Source organism: Oryzias melastigma, linkage group LG10 (assembly GCF_002922805.2).
Source record: "Oryzias melastigma strain HK-1 linkage group LG10, ASM292280v2, whole genome shotgun sequence".
Classification (NCBI taxonomy): domain Eukaryota; kingdom Metazoa; phylum Chordata; class Actinopteri; order Beloniformes; family Adrianichthyidae; genus Oryzias; species Oryzias melastigma.
Genome location: NC_050521.1, coordinates 5,973,652 through 5,987,981, shown reverse-complemented (window position 1 = coordinate 5,987,981; position 14,330 = coordinate 5,973,652). Strand labels below are relative to the sequence as shown.

Sequence of the window (14,330 nt, the reverse complement as noted above, 5' to 3'; positions counted from 1 at the left end):
ATGACACTGGGAATTATTGGTGAGCCCCTTAATTCGACAAAAGGATAGATCCCAAGTGATGAAGAAGATGAACAAGATAGATGAAAGAAAAAAGAAGTTGAGTCAAGTAAAACAAACATTGAGAAGATTCTTTTGGTTACTACTTGTTGCCTAAATGTTTACCATCTACACAAGCATAAACGGGTCTACTCAACTTCCATCTTAAGAAATTGGTAGGCAGAAAAGGTGCTGTGTCCTTCAGTGGCAGCCTACTTTGAAAGTAAAATAGCAACAATTTGAAAAATAGAATGCCAATACTGCACTTAATATGCGTGCATATGAGGCGGGTGCAATTCCGCAGAGGCACACCTGAGAGGAATGTGAAGCTCCCTGGCCAGCCGCTCTTGTCCCCAAAGAACACTGGGAGCGGTGGGCTTGGAGAACATGTGTTCCGGATGCTGTTGCCTGTGGGTGGCATGGAAAGTCATAGAAGTCTGAGGTACACACTGCACCTGCTTGTCTGAAATGGGCTGATATGCAATTATTTTTATCCAGAAAATAAGGTGCAGCTTGTTTGCAGTGTTCTTTTTTTTTAGGAGAGATTGGGTGTGTGCACAAAGCACACATACCTCTGATATACATGGCTTTTGAGAGTCTGACAGGAGGATGATACCCTCCATGTTACCTCCACCTTCTGCTGAAGGAAGGTACATCCTGTGCTGTGGGATCTGGGAAGCTGTCCTTCTCTGTAGTCCCAGCTCTGCAGCACAGATCAGTGGGAATCCAGTAAAGCTTGGCTGTGGAAGAGAAGCATCATGGCACTCATCTTTATATTTTTTTCATATTCTTATGTATATGATTATAGGTCAGTGGCACTCTCTCCTTAAGGAACTTTTTTTTTACTGTTTGACACCAGAAATGTCAGTGTTTTAGTATATTTTCCTTTGAATTAATTGATCAGTCTACACTATAATAATAAAAGCTTATAAGAATACACTACTTACAGCATTAAATTGCTTAATTGGATCTCTAATAGTACCATAAGCCATGCCTCTGAGAGCTGCAATGACAGCATTTTATGGAGTGTAGTTAAACGCATACAAGCTGTAAAAACAGATTTATTGTTAGACGTTTGTTAAAGCAGCTCGTCTTTGTCTGGGAATCTGTCAAGGAAAGCATGAAAGGCCATCAAATGGAATGACAGTGTTTTCTAATTATGATTACCACATGTGGTTTCCTCTTTACAGGAATTTTCAAGTTTTGTATCACAAAGCAGAAAATCCATAGTCCAAGTTTTTTTTTTTTTTTTTCCTTCTAAACCAAGCTCAAACAGTATGTGTTTTCATATACTTGCAGGCAGTTGGTAGTCCTCTCTATCTCTTGTCCCCTAATGCACTACAATGTTTATGCATATATTAAAGTCAGCTGTTCAAAATCATCAGCTGTTGGTCTCTGGTTCTCCACCTATCAACAATGTTTACCCACAAAATTGCTGTTGCTTCTAATGGTGCATTCAGTAGCAAATGGAAAAAAAAAAAACATTATTAGAGTTAAATGACACTAATTAGAAGTCTGACTTCCTTGCAGCCATATTAAACATTAAACAAAGAACTGGTTGTGCATTTTTCACTAATTTCTTTTTAATTTAGCTAATTTATTTAACTGCTAATGAATATTTTCTGTAATACCAAAGCAAACGCGAGAGCAGAAAAGTATCAGTGAAATGTGTAATTGTCAGTAGACCTGAGGGTTTTATTTTGGAATGGGCGACTGAGAGAAAACACATTTTGAATTTACAAATAAAGAGCTTCGAAGTAATTCAACCATCTATAACTGTTGGATCGTGCTAAGTTACCCTCCAAATGTTTGTGAGCTGCTTTGTTGTTGAATCCTCCACGTCCATCGGAAATGTTTTTTTTTTATTTTTTTATATATATATATATATATATATATATATATATAATAGTGCAGTTTAAAGATAACTACCAAACCAAGAGTACAGCAGCTACTTCATAAGATGTAGCGACTTGCCTCATCTGTCCAGGGTAAAGAAGGAAAAAAAAGATGATAATCATCTGGAGAACAGATAACAGCAGGAGTTTAACACATCATAATCAACACACTGAGAGGTGGGCTTCACTTAAACGATTTGTGCCCCCAAAACTGCGGGTAGTCTAAATTCCTCTACCGGCAAAGACGGGAAAAAAAAAAAAAGCTTCATCGTTGCAGCACTGACTCAGAACATAACCTGCACTTCATATTCTCTACTGTTTACATTTGTTTTTGTTTAGGACGAACACAAGGGAAATGTAAGAAAGAAAGAAAACTTGGACTACAACCCTTATCTGTGTTCCTCCAGAGGTTGTGCGGTTTTTAATTCCTCATACACTTTCCTTCTTTTGAACATCTTAATTTGGATCTGATAACGATAACCCAAAGAGTTTAAATTGGAAGCAGTTGTGCTTAATTTCTCAGTCTTTAAATTCGCCTTTTTATCTAAAATCCCTCTTAAGCTCTGACTGGCTTGTGAGGATTTCCAGGCTGCATAACCTGCCGGATCTTTCGCACTAAGCCACTCATGACCCTGACCCACACACCCGTCGAGCGGCTCATTGTTCGCTCTGGTCAATGTTGTTCTGACCTGAACACCCACGTTTTGCCCACCATCAACATGACCTTAAAAAGCTGCATGTCTGCAGGAAGGGAGAAATAAGTCCAGCTGCTTCTAGTAAAACTTTTTTGGAGCACCATCACCTTAAAACTACAATTTCATCAGTATCCAATAATGACAGATTGCTTTTAAGAAGAGTATTTAAAAGATGACTTCGTTGGATAAAGTGTTAGCTGAAACTTCCAAATGCAGCACTTTTTAATTAGCAGAGTTATTCTGTCAATCAATGAAAATAAAACTTAATGTACACATTCAACTGCCAATTTCTTATTTTAAAATGATTTTGCACAAACTGTATTAATAATGTTGTTAATCCCATCATTGCATTTGCCTGGTTTGCTTATACCAATGTAATGTGTTTATGTGCTTGATATGACACTCTTTAGACTGTTGGTTGAAGGGTATTGATTATGGTCAATATTGTAACCAAAGAGATAAAAGATAAAGAGATAAAATAAGGAAAAGCATAACAGGCATAAGGTCATGAGAGTAGCTCACAGTCTTCTAAGGTTTACAAAGTAAATGTGGTTCACGGCTGGGAGTAGTTGTCTTAAGACTCATATTCTCCTCTCCTCACTTTCATTTCATCCGTAGATGGAGTTATGTTGTATCCTCCTTCAGGTCAAGTCTGCTTCCACACCTCTACCTCTTTATAACAAGCTTCTCGCTTGCTGTGTATTAATGGAAGCTTTTTAGTTTGATGAAACTGAACTAGACCCTCGCTTTTAATTTAGCTTTAATAATTTTGTGGGTTCAGTCCTGTGTGACAAGGACAGTGCACATATATATTATTATTATATTTTTTTTTTGTGGCAGATGTACCAACACCTGTCTTTCAAGCCATTCCGCACCCGCAATTAAGCGGGAGATTTCTGTCCTCGTCTCGATTGCCAAGGATAAACCGATTGCTGCTAACAAGCATGATTTCAAGCTGCCAGCAAGAGAAAAAGTCACTTCTCCTCCTCTTGTCCTCGTCTCTCAGCAAACCTTGACATTTTCCAGCACATAAATGTGAAGTATTTCTTAAGTCCTTTCACGGCTCAGTAGACAAATTGGATCAACCTATCGGTTAACCTTCACAGAAAGAAGAGATAATACTTGAGCACATTTCTTAAAAAAATAAAACATAAGCAGGGATGTATTTTCCTTGTTTGACACCCTTTCGTACAGGAGTTTTGCCAAACACACCTGCTTGCTTGACTTGTTTGTTTGTATGTTAGTGTATGAATTAGATCATTTAAGCTTGAGTTGTACCGTATTTTCTGCTCTATAGGGCGCACCAAATTATAAGGCGCTCTAACAATAAATGGTCTATTTATGTCATAGATAAGGTGCATTAAGCGAGCCAAAGGAGTCAGAGATAAGTTTGTCAGTCAAACTTTATTAACTGCATTAAAAGTAAATCTAGAAATTGTTTTTAACACGCTACTCATTAGCCAAGTTAGAAGCGATAGCCAAGGAAGCATAAGTCATGTTAGTGTATTGACAATACCTGCCGCTCTTACTTTAAAAAAAAAAAAATATATATATATATATATATATTTATTTTAGAAAAACATGTACAAAATAGACTAATGCTGCGAAAACAAGCATTATTGTTACTACGCCAACTCCCAACCTTTCTTGTTACACCTAGAAAACTAATAAAAATTGCTTCAACATCAGTAAGCACAACCAGAATTCATTCACGTATAAGGCGCTTTTTGATTATAATGTGCACTGTTGTTTAAAATAAATTTAAAAAATGCTTTAATCTTAGAATGTGTTACATGACTATGTCTGATAAGCATACTGCACATTCCGTAGTAATATCAATGGCATTAATGACACAATAATCTTGGCAAATCCTGAGGTTCAAGTCTGCATCAGGTGACAGTGAGACAGCCCATACTGGTTGTCGTGAGCCCTTAGGGTTGGTGTGAATGGCAGTGTCAAAGCAGACCCAGCCGATTGGACCATCAGTTAGTGGCTTCACCCCAGCACTCAAGTGCATTGGGTCACAACAGGCTGCTTTGGAACAACCAGACAATGGCTCTAAAACTGAGTGGCTGTCAGGCTCCATCCATTGGCTGCCCCTGGAGCATGTCTCCATGACCAATTTAAGAGTCGAAGCCTTCCCACACTCCCTGCTTTGGCTGGAGACAACAGCAGTCCTATTCTGATGTGGGCAGATTACGTGTGATTATTAAAAAACCGAGCTGTGCTCTCAAACCATTGACAATATTCACTCATTGATGTTTTTCCTTCAGTTTCTGTTGATGTTTCTCAGTTGGGGGACTATAAACTTTAATTAAATTGCGTTACAAGACTACAAGATTGAAAGAGAAAATCTGGCTCTGAGGAGACGGTCTACTTTAAAAAAGAAGCATAAAGTGCATCGGCATTCACTGTGGTTTGAACTGATGCATTTTAGAATTGACCGTGTTCATGATATAGTTTAAGCATCACATACATACACATGTAGTAACAAGCTCTGATTGAGAATTACAATAAAGTAAATTAAGTTTTAAAGGTCTGCTTGGAATCTTCCTCTTGGAAACACAGTTTTCCCACAAAACATTAACACTGCTTTGGAATCTATCCCCTTCTTTTTGGAGGTAGAAATTGTTGAGGCACTTGGAGAGATCTGTGTTATCTCAATGAGAAGAGGAGGCGTTTTTCTCTGTGGGCTCCGCTCCAGGCCCAGCTGTGTACCTTCCACTGTGGGCTGAGCCTCTCCCTGCATACTGAGGACTTTTGGCCACAGGTCAACGTATGGCTCTGCAGGACTTGTGCTGCTTCTTGTAAACTCAACTTTTCAACTTCTCATTAATCTTGGATGAAACGGAACCCAGATGCTGGGGAGGTTGATAACAGTTGCAAATCAAAACCCTTTAAAACGCAGTTCGTCTGGGGGTGGTTCACATAGTTGCTAGAACTGTTTTGACACAAGCCTATAGTATTACAAACAGCTCGTGTAGCAATAACCATCCACTCAAATCAAAAATGGTTCAAGGCAAGAAGTCTCATTCTCTATTCATGCATTTTTGGTATTCAGTTTAATTGTCTCTAGTTTGTAAAAGTGGATGGGAAAACAATGATTTTAGATCTCAGTCAGTTGGAGGGGTTGCTTTTTTTTAAGTAAAAGCATGCCTCTGAGATCCTTGACAGTAGGAGGATTGGGTACAGCTGTGTATTCACACAGCATTTCGATGTCAGGTTGAGAGCTGGGGCTTTTGTTTGAAGCATTTTCTTGTGTAAAAAGTCATTTTGTGACCCATTGCACTTTGGGGGGCTGAGATCTCACTCCCCTTACCCTTTGTTTCACACAAGGATCCAGTTACTCAATGCAAACACATCTACATTTGTTAACAAATTATTTTCAATGTTTTACTTGAGTTTTCTTTATTCAACACTGTTGTTTCTGTGTTTTCTTAAAGTTTCTAGCTATTTTTTGTGTATTTTGTACCTGTTTGTGGATGTTTTACCCACAAACTCTGCACAACTAGTATTTCTCTGGCTATGTCCAATGACTTTTCTTCAGGATCCATCTCCTTCAGACAAGCTGGCTGCTTTCCAATAGCTAAATCCTCTGTGCGAGTCCCTGAAAAGGACCATGCGGCCGGTGTTTGCAGGCAGATTGCACATTTGAAGGAATAAATTGCCATATAGACAACCAGACTCCACATTGTCTCTTCTTGTCTATTTTCCTTTGCTTTTAAATACATTTGTTGAAGAACCGTCATTTGCAGTCTGGTTGTTTCTTTTCAGCGCCGGCTTGTTTTCTGGCGGGGTTCAGTTGGATGGTCGGTGTCCGGAAGTGAACATGTGGTAGTATTTAGCTTTGTAATGCCCTGGGTTTTATGCATGTCTTCAGGGACCTATCACATGGAAGACGACCAGGACAGTGATTCGGAGCCAGCAAACAGACTGAAAGTCCAAGTGCTGGAGAACTCTTGTTATCACAGAGCTTCCCAAGGGAATACCTCAGTCCAAGGCCCACAGACATGGATGCCAAGTCGTCTTAGTTGTGCCAGAGTTGTTTTTTCCTCAAACGTTAATGTGTGTTTTCATTGAAACCCAACATTTTTGTGAGTCCCCTTAGCACAGGACGATCTTTACCTCCCATCATTAATGTAATGTGTACTAGTAAAGCTCACCAGAGGCTTTTCTTCACGTTTCCTTTGGCAGTGTGTTTCCAATCCTTTTATTTTGAAACATTTTCTTCTTGATATTCTTCTGTGAGGGCTTCACCCCTCTTGTAAGCAATAAATCTATGCAAAAGTAGGATATTTTTAAAACCATTCTCACTCTTTTTTTCATTTCAAAAGTACATGACCTGTTATTTCCCCATTGAGAATCATCCACCCCCAACAGTCAGCTGTGTGAAGGCCGGGTTCTACATAGCACTGTGGGGTGTGGAGCTCCTGAACCCCCCCCTTTTTTTTTTTTTTAAATTCAAATGACGTTTTGTCACAGCCTCTCATGTTATCCCTCTCAACAACAATCCATATATGATTATGCCGCTTGCATTCGCTTGTAATTAAGATTTGGTTATCACTGTGTTTTCATCTGACAGCCTGGCCCTGAAATTATCTTTCCATGTGAAAGGACTCCATTGTGCACAAAGGCTTCAAGAAAACCAATGAGCTGCCAAAAATCCACCCACATTATTCCCGTCATAAATGGCTCGCCACTGCTTTATTGCGTGAGAGATTTCGCTAACAAATATAATTCTTTGCATGAGGGCTGCCATTGTTGTCACAGTATTATATTTTAGCCACTGGGCAGCTAATAAAACACGTTGAAATGTTGGCATGGACGTTGATCAGCTGTTGTGGACCTACACTGTTGGACAAGTTAAGCTTTCTTGGCTGAAGAGCAGCTGAACGAACAAAAAAGAAAAAATAATAGCCAAACATTGATTTTAATAAGAAGAAAAGGCCACAAGCAAACAAAACAAAAGAAGTCAAATGCAGGGGAGAGTTTTCTTGAAACTATCTGACAACTGCTGCATTTGGGGTTCATTTATAAATGGTGCTTTGTTGTTGTGGCCAACCATCTGGGTGTGTGCCACACACACTCATCCTCTCCACACCTGGGACTGCCACTAGTGTGGCAGCTTGAAAGTATGCGAGCCCTCCAGGGTCCATCAGTCCACATGAAGCTCAGAGGAAACATGTGACTTGTGGCATAATTGAGTCAGCCAGCGAACACTAACAGAAATCAGCCCCTTCAATCCCCAGCAGGAGAGCTGTGAGATGCTTAGAATGGCATCAGAAAATGTGCCTTTTTTCAGAATTTTAAGGACACTGTTTTCTATTTAACTTTAGAAAGCACAATTGCCTGGAAAGGAAGGTTCAAGACAGCTGACCAGAGTGTTGAGAGCTCTGTGCAGAGAGTGTAATTTAATACTGTGGGAAATTAAAGCCGCAATACAAAAGGGAAAGAAGAAAAAAACGTTTTTACAGAGCAATTTTGTACAAAAGACAACCACATTTCCTGTCTTAGCTTAAGCTGCTCTCTGTCTGTAGGGCAATCTCTGAGGGAGATCAGTGTTTCCACATGTTTTTTTTTTCTTTGGCTCCCTAATTTTTTTGTCCGATTCTCTTGTTACATAAGAAAAACAAACTCCTAGGCCCTCACCGCTTACTGACTCGTGTGAGTGAGATCAAATATAATCGGTGTACGATTGTTGTCAGTGGGATTTTTTGGTTTTGGGTTTCTGGGTTCAGAGAAATCTTGATTGACAACATATAGAACAATTCCATGTACTTATTAGACTTACAAAGGCATAAAACCACTAAATGAATACCATTGTAATTTACAGTATTTTATGAATTTACCATTGACTTACTTAAAACAAAAATCAGTAAAGGATCTGTAAAACAGTTTCAGAGAGGAAAAATTAAGAGTTTCTGGGCTGATAATCGTTGATGTCTACTCATTGGAATCTGCGCAGCAAAGCCTCGCTTCCACTGAGCGATCCGGTCTGGTATGGTCCTCTAGGAGGAAGTACAGTGCAGTCCATTTAATTCTGGCGAGCATTTCCTTTCAGTTAAACCTCACTTTCACTGAGGAGTTTGTTTTCATGGCGCATACGTGATGTAGACCGCTACCGTGTCACTGTGTCATTGTGGTGCGCCAACTAGAAAAGCAACAACAGTGGAGGTCATCCAGTAGCTCGTCTTTTTATTGCTTTATTTCTGATACACTGTGTATAACAGGAATTTAATGTTGTTTGAAAGAAGATTGCAGGCGCGATTGAACCCGCATGCTTAGAAGTGTTGGAAACGTTAGCTTAAATGAGTGTTATATTGGTGCTTTCTGATGTCGTCATCACTTACTGCCAATCAATGGGTGGCTCCACCCCAACCATTCCGTTCCACTTTTCAATGGACCTACAATGGTTATGGGCCCTCAAGAGGTATGATTCGGTACTGTTTAATGGGTTCATTTTACAATGGAAATGCTCGAAGTAGCGTACCGTTCAGTACCGTATAGGGCGACTCAGTAGAAACAAGGCTTTAGAGTCTTGACAATTTGTTCCCCTCTGAAACCAGCCTCCAATGGTTTTTAATGGAATTGCAATGCTAGGGACTTTTGTCTTTGCATCATATTGGGTAATGGAAAGTAGAGACAAGAGCTTAACCAAAAAGAAAAAAAAATCTGAAAAAGTTTCAAAAAGGTTTTTTTCTCTTTTTTGACATCCTGTTATGATGTTTGCTTTTTGGTTCTTCATTTGAGGTCTTCTGTGATCCCTTTTACAATAGCTTCCCGGTGTTTTCAACAGTATTGAGTGTTAGATGCTGATTTATGTAATCACCCTAAAGCAACAATTCGATGTTTTGACTGAAAATCAAACCATAATACTGTGTGACATTATTTTAAACTTCCACCAATTTAGCTCTGCTTAATACAGTAAACAAGCACATCCTTGATGTGTTCTGTTGACAGCATGCAGTAGAGTGAGGTAGAAGCCTTAAGCATTGCTTCTTCTGGCTGCCCAGGAGATTTTACCTCTTTGATTCTTTCTTCAAATATGCAAGATAGCACTAAGGGAGCGGGTTGTTTGTTCTCCATTTCCTATGAGACTCCCACCTTGGGCTTGAACAGAGCAGTTGTGATGATTAGCAACAAAGTGTGCCTCTTCTCATAAAGCCCCGGGGGAGAGGGAAAGATCTAAAGAATCTTCTTTCTCATATTGCCGCTTTTTATTGAGGAAAAAGAAAAAAAAAGTTCTCTCTTCTGTAGTGCAGTTTTGCTTTAAAAATATTGACCTTGTGGTTGTGCACAAATGAAGTTCTCTACATTACATATTGCAATACCAATAAATCAAGAAAAAGGGAAATTAGGCTGACATGCAGTCTCTTTTTTGTTATTGATAAAATATGTAGATTATAAATCATCCCTTTGATTGGAAAAATGGTGTTGCATCATTCTAAAAATATATTTTCTGTTGTTTTTCTGCAGCAAAGAAAGATTTTAGTGATGAAACAGACGACAAAGTACCGCAATTCAAGAAAAAGGCAAAAGAACTACGCATCCTGGATGCCAAGACGGCGCAAAATCTTTGTAAGTACATACTATTTCTGTGTTCTAGGTACGTTTGACACTAATAATCTGAAATTTGTCAGTGTCACCAGTGCTATTTATGTACAATTATGTACAATTGATGAAACTTCCTGACTGAACATCACCTTTTTGGGGCTGCTATCCGTAAAGAATATGGCGCCTAAAGATGACAATTTGTTTGTGTTTGCATCTGTCTATGATTTGCAAATCATGTCACCATACTTGTGCATGAACTGTTAGGATGTTGATAGGTGTCACCGACATGTCGGATTACAGAAGCGGATAATAGATTTTCAATTTGACAGGAATTGGGGAAAAAAAAAATGAAGTTGGAAACTTCACCTTCATAGAGGGAGGGGGTGGAGGGACAGGTTGTCGTACACAACTACACAGGTCTCCTGAGTCGCCTTGACACTCACTACAACATCATAGATCATCCTCGCCGCCTGCCGCTGAACCCACCAAGCTGCCTTTTCAATCCTCGTGTGAAGCTTCGCTGACAGGAATGGGGAGCAGAGTGACATGAGGGATTGTTATGTCAGTGCCATTTTATGTATCTTGGTATAATGATTATGCATACCCCTATCTGATAGATTGCGCCTGCTTGTCTTTTAAAAACCTTCCCCCTGACTCTGTTATCGAGCTGCAGGTGGCTGGTGCCTTGGTGGAGCCACAAACCCCACAAAGGTCACTTTTTTGAGATGAAGAAATCCATTTTTTTGGGTTAATTTTGATTCTCAAAAGTGTGAGATCTGAAATCTCCCATAAAAGCAAAATATCCATACTAAAGTACTGCAACACAAAGGGGATTTTAAATTCCTCTTGTACATTCAAACATGGCTTAGCTTACAAAGACCATGGTGCCACTATTAACTGTATATGAGAACTGAACTGAGTGACCTCTCCCCCTAGTGTTTCAAATAGGAAGTGCCTGGTGGCTCCAAGAAGCCAAAATCCAATAGACTTCTACAGAGAAATAAACATCTATTACTTAGTTATTCTATTAGTCAGAATAACCATTTTGCTCTGGCACTTTTTAAAAAAAGATGAACAAGCTATTTTTTCTCTTTTTTTTTCTTAGTGCAAGCTTTTCAAGCTATAAACTGACCAATCTAATGTCTCAATGTCTTAAAATCTCAAACATGTAAAACATTTGATTGACCGAGTAGTAGGGATGTTGATTTCCAACAGGATTACTCCTATTTGGTGATAATAGTTGCCATAGAAACATTGACTCAGATCGATTTGGACCAGTTACTGCTTACTGATGTCATCTGGCTCCAATATGGCGACTGAATTGACTTAATCCTGTTGGAGCCTAAAATAAGTCATTTTCTTTGGATGATGTCCCTCTCACTTAGTCCAGTTCTCATATACAGTCAATGGGTACCACACTGAACAAAGGTACTGAGAATGAATTGGGGCTCAAATATTATTTAGATATATTGTAGATTTTTAGCTTCTCTGTAAGCAAAACGTCTAAACTTCTTAAACACCTTACAAAACAGTTATAACGTAATGCATCCTAGAAAACAATTTATGAAGCAAAATTGTCCAAAGTAATTTAAATGCATTAATTGTTCTTTTTTTAAGCTAGTAGTCCAGTAATTTCCATCTCAGTAGGAATTTTACAGTTTTGTTTAATGAGAAAAGTTTGCTATAAAACTCCCACTGTTAGCTGAGTTGTAATGAGCCTGCTACAGTCTGAGGGCTGCCTTCTGCAACAGTCTGTACATAAGGATGTTGAATCAAGTGTCATTTTGTTTACTTGTCCTAAAACACTGAGTACATTATAGCAATAAAGCACCACTTTGGCTTAAAAACAACAATGCCTAAAATGATTGCATGAAGAAAACCCAAAACTTTCTAAGGCTAATTGATTTGAGCTCCCAGCTTTTGTTTTAATAAGGTAAGCACTTATCTAAATTGAAATTGGAGAATCAAAATCTAAAAAAATATTTTAAGTTGCCATTTTGGCACAGATTATTGTGTAACAAAGAGAGTATTGCACTACTTTACATTACACTTTACTATTACAATCACTTTGACAAGTTTATGGCATTCAGTACACTTTGTAAATCAAGCTAGAGACCAAGTGAGTTTTTGTTGTCGGTAATGTAGTGACAAAATGAATGAATGTGATGAGTCCTAATGAACAAATTCAGGCTGTGAGGGATTCCTAACTTGTAAAAAGAAAAAAAAGATGAGGGCCCCATCTCTTTGTCTGTTACACGTCCAATACAGATATCAGGTCCCACCGCTGCTGTCGCATAACAGCTGTTGAGTAACTCTCCTCCAACTCATTACCAAAACTCCACCTGTGACTTCCACCTGGATACACCATCAGCTCCAATTTCCAAGGTAGCCACCCCACCTGGTCTGTGAAACTTTCACAAAGATCCCCCCCTTAGGCAAATTCAGTGAGTCTCTTCAAGTTCCCCCCAAGCCAAAAAAAAATTAAAAAAACATGTAACATGTTGCTTTTCCAGATGACACTCATTTATTCCAAAAACAACACTTCTTGGTTTTGTTTGGACAGATTTTACATCTGAAAATAACATTTATTATTACTTTTGGGGAGCTCTCAAGTGAATTGTAATGTTTTTAAAAGCCCTGTGTCTAGTAGTGATGTTTTGTTGTATTTTTTTTCTAAACAGCGATCTTCTTGGGCTCATTTCGCCTACCTTATGAAGAGATCCGGGACATAGTGCTGCAAGTGGATGAGGAGAGGCTGAGCGAGTCACTCATCCAGGTACAAAACAGTGTTCACACTGATGTTTCTTCAAGAATTGATACTAGTTTAACATGTTTCAGCTTACACACGACTGTCAAAACCAAATCATTCACGAGAAAAGGTTAATTTAGAACACATGTGTCAGGCGGTGGTTTGGTGACCCTATTTTAAACCAACAGTGTTTATTTTGGCTCAAGTCAGTCTTTTTATTCTCACATAGTCTGCAGGAACCCCTCATTCATCCTATTATAAAGGATGATGAAGGACACGGCTTGGCAAAGTCTCCCCGACTCCTCCCTTCTTCGCTCTTGCCTTTGTCTTAAACCATGATTGATGAGCTTCCTAAAGGCTACTTGTTTTTGTTCCTCTTTTATTTATTTATAATCCCTTGTCTCCAAAAGCATTAATTAAAAACAGGGCAGGCGCATCTGAGGTGAAGATCAATCTGGTGGCAGCATTGCACTCAATTTTCACTAATAATTCTTGCTCTGTCCTTGTGACTAAAACAGTCATGTTGTCTCATATTTGTGTTTGATTTCATCAGTGGGGTGTGTGTGGCTCAAGGGTTACTTGCAAATAGAAGATTAGATTGCAGTAAAATGTTGGCAGTGATGCATCGTGCTGTTTGCATGACTGTATCCTGCAGAGATGTCTAGTCTACACACCAAACAGAGAAAAAACTGAAAAAATAGTATTTCTGATTGTTGTGTTTTCCAAAGGCTCTGCTACATAGCTTATAAGCGGGGTGGGGTATCACTGTCAAATCCTTGACTCAATTTGATCTAAGGTTTTATCAGATTTAATCTGTTTTTTTTCAAACCTGCTAACATTACTTGTGAGTTCAAACAATTGTGGGTGAAATGCATACTAAGGGGCATCATCAATGAATGATTTATTTTTGAACTTTTGTCATATATGTGATGCGGGTTTGCCCACCCCTGCGCTCGAACTTCTTTGTGACATGATAGATGTTAACCAGGCTAGAAGCATTAGCTGCATTAGCTTTTTAACAACCCTGGAACTCCTAACGTTGTTTTTTACAACTTGTGAAAAAAGAACAGTCTGACAATTTGACAGAGTATCTCAAAATTGCTTCAACATAAGTCAACACAACCAGAATTAATCCAAATATAATGCACTCCGAATCATAAGGTGAACCTTATAGTGTGCAAATAACCTTTTTTTTATTTTCTTACTGTAGGATTAACAAAACAAATGAAGAGAATAAATTAACGTTCTGGTGAATCAGTATCACACCTTCTCCAATTAGCTCAAATCAGTTAACATACAATACAGTTTTTTATCCAGCACCACTTATGAGTAAATGCCTGAACAGCAGAACTCCTTTTATCTCTGCTTCCAGTCACCAGCATGTGGCACATTGGCAGTAGA

The 14,330-nt window shown here is 38.8% G+C and overlaps 1 protein-coding gene across 6 annotated transcripts in view; it reads left to right on the top strand.

The window, feature by feature from the left end:
• diaph2 (diaphanous-related formin 2) overlaps window positions 1-14,330 on the top strand; it is a 406,507-nt gene that overhangs the window by 202,854 nt on the left and 189,323 nt on the right. For all 6 annotated transcript variants that reach the window (XM_024283228.2, XM_036214087.1, XM_036214089.1 and 3 more), the window contains 2 exons: window positions 10,103-10,204; window positions 12,862-12,956. In XM_024283228.2, the coding sequence (XP_024138996.1) occupies window positions 10,103-10,204; window positions 12,862-12,956 (197 nt within the window). The remainder of the gene's footprint in view (window positions 1-10,102; window positions 10,205-12,861; window positions 12,957-14,330) is intronic.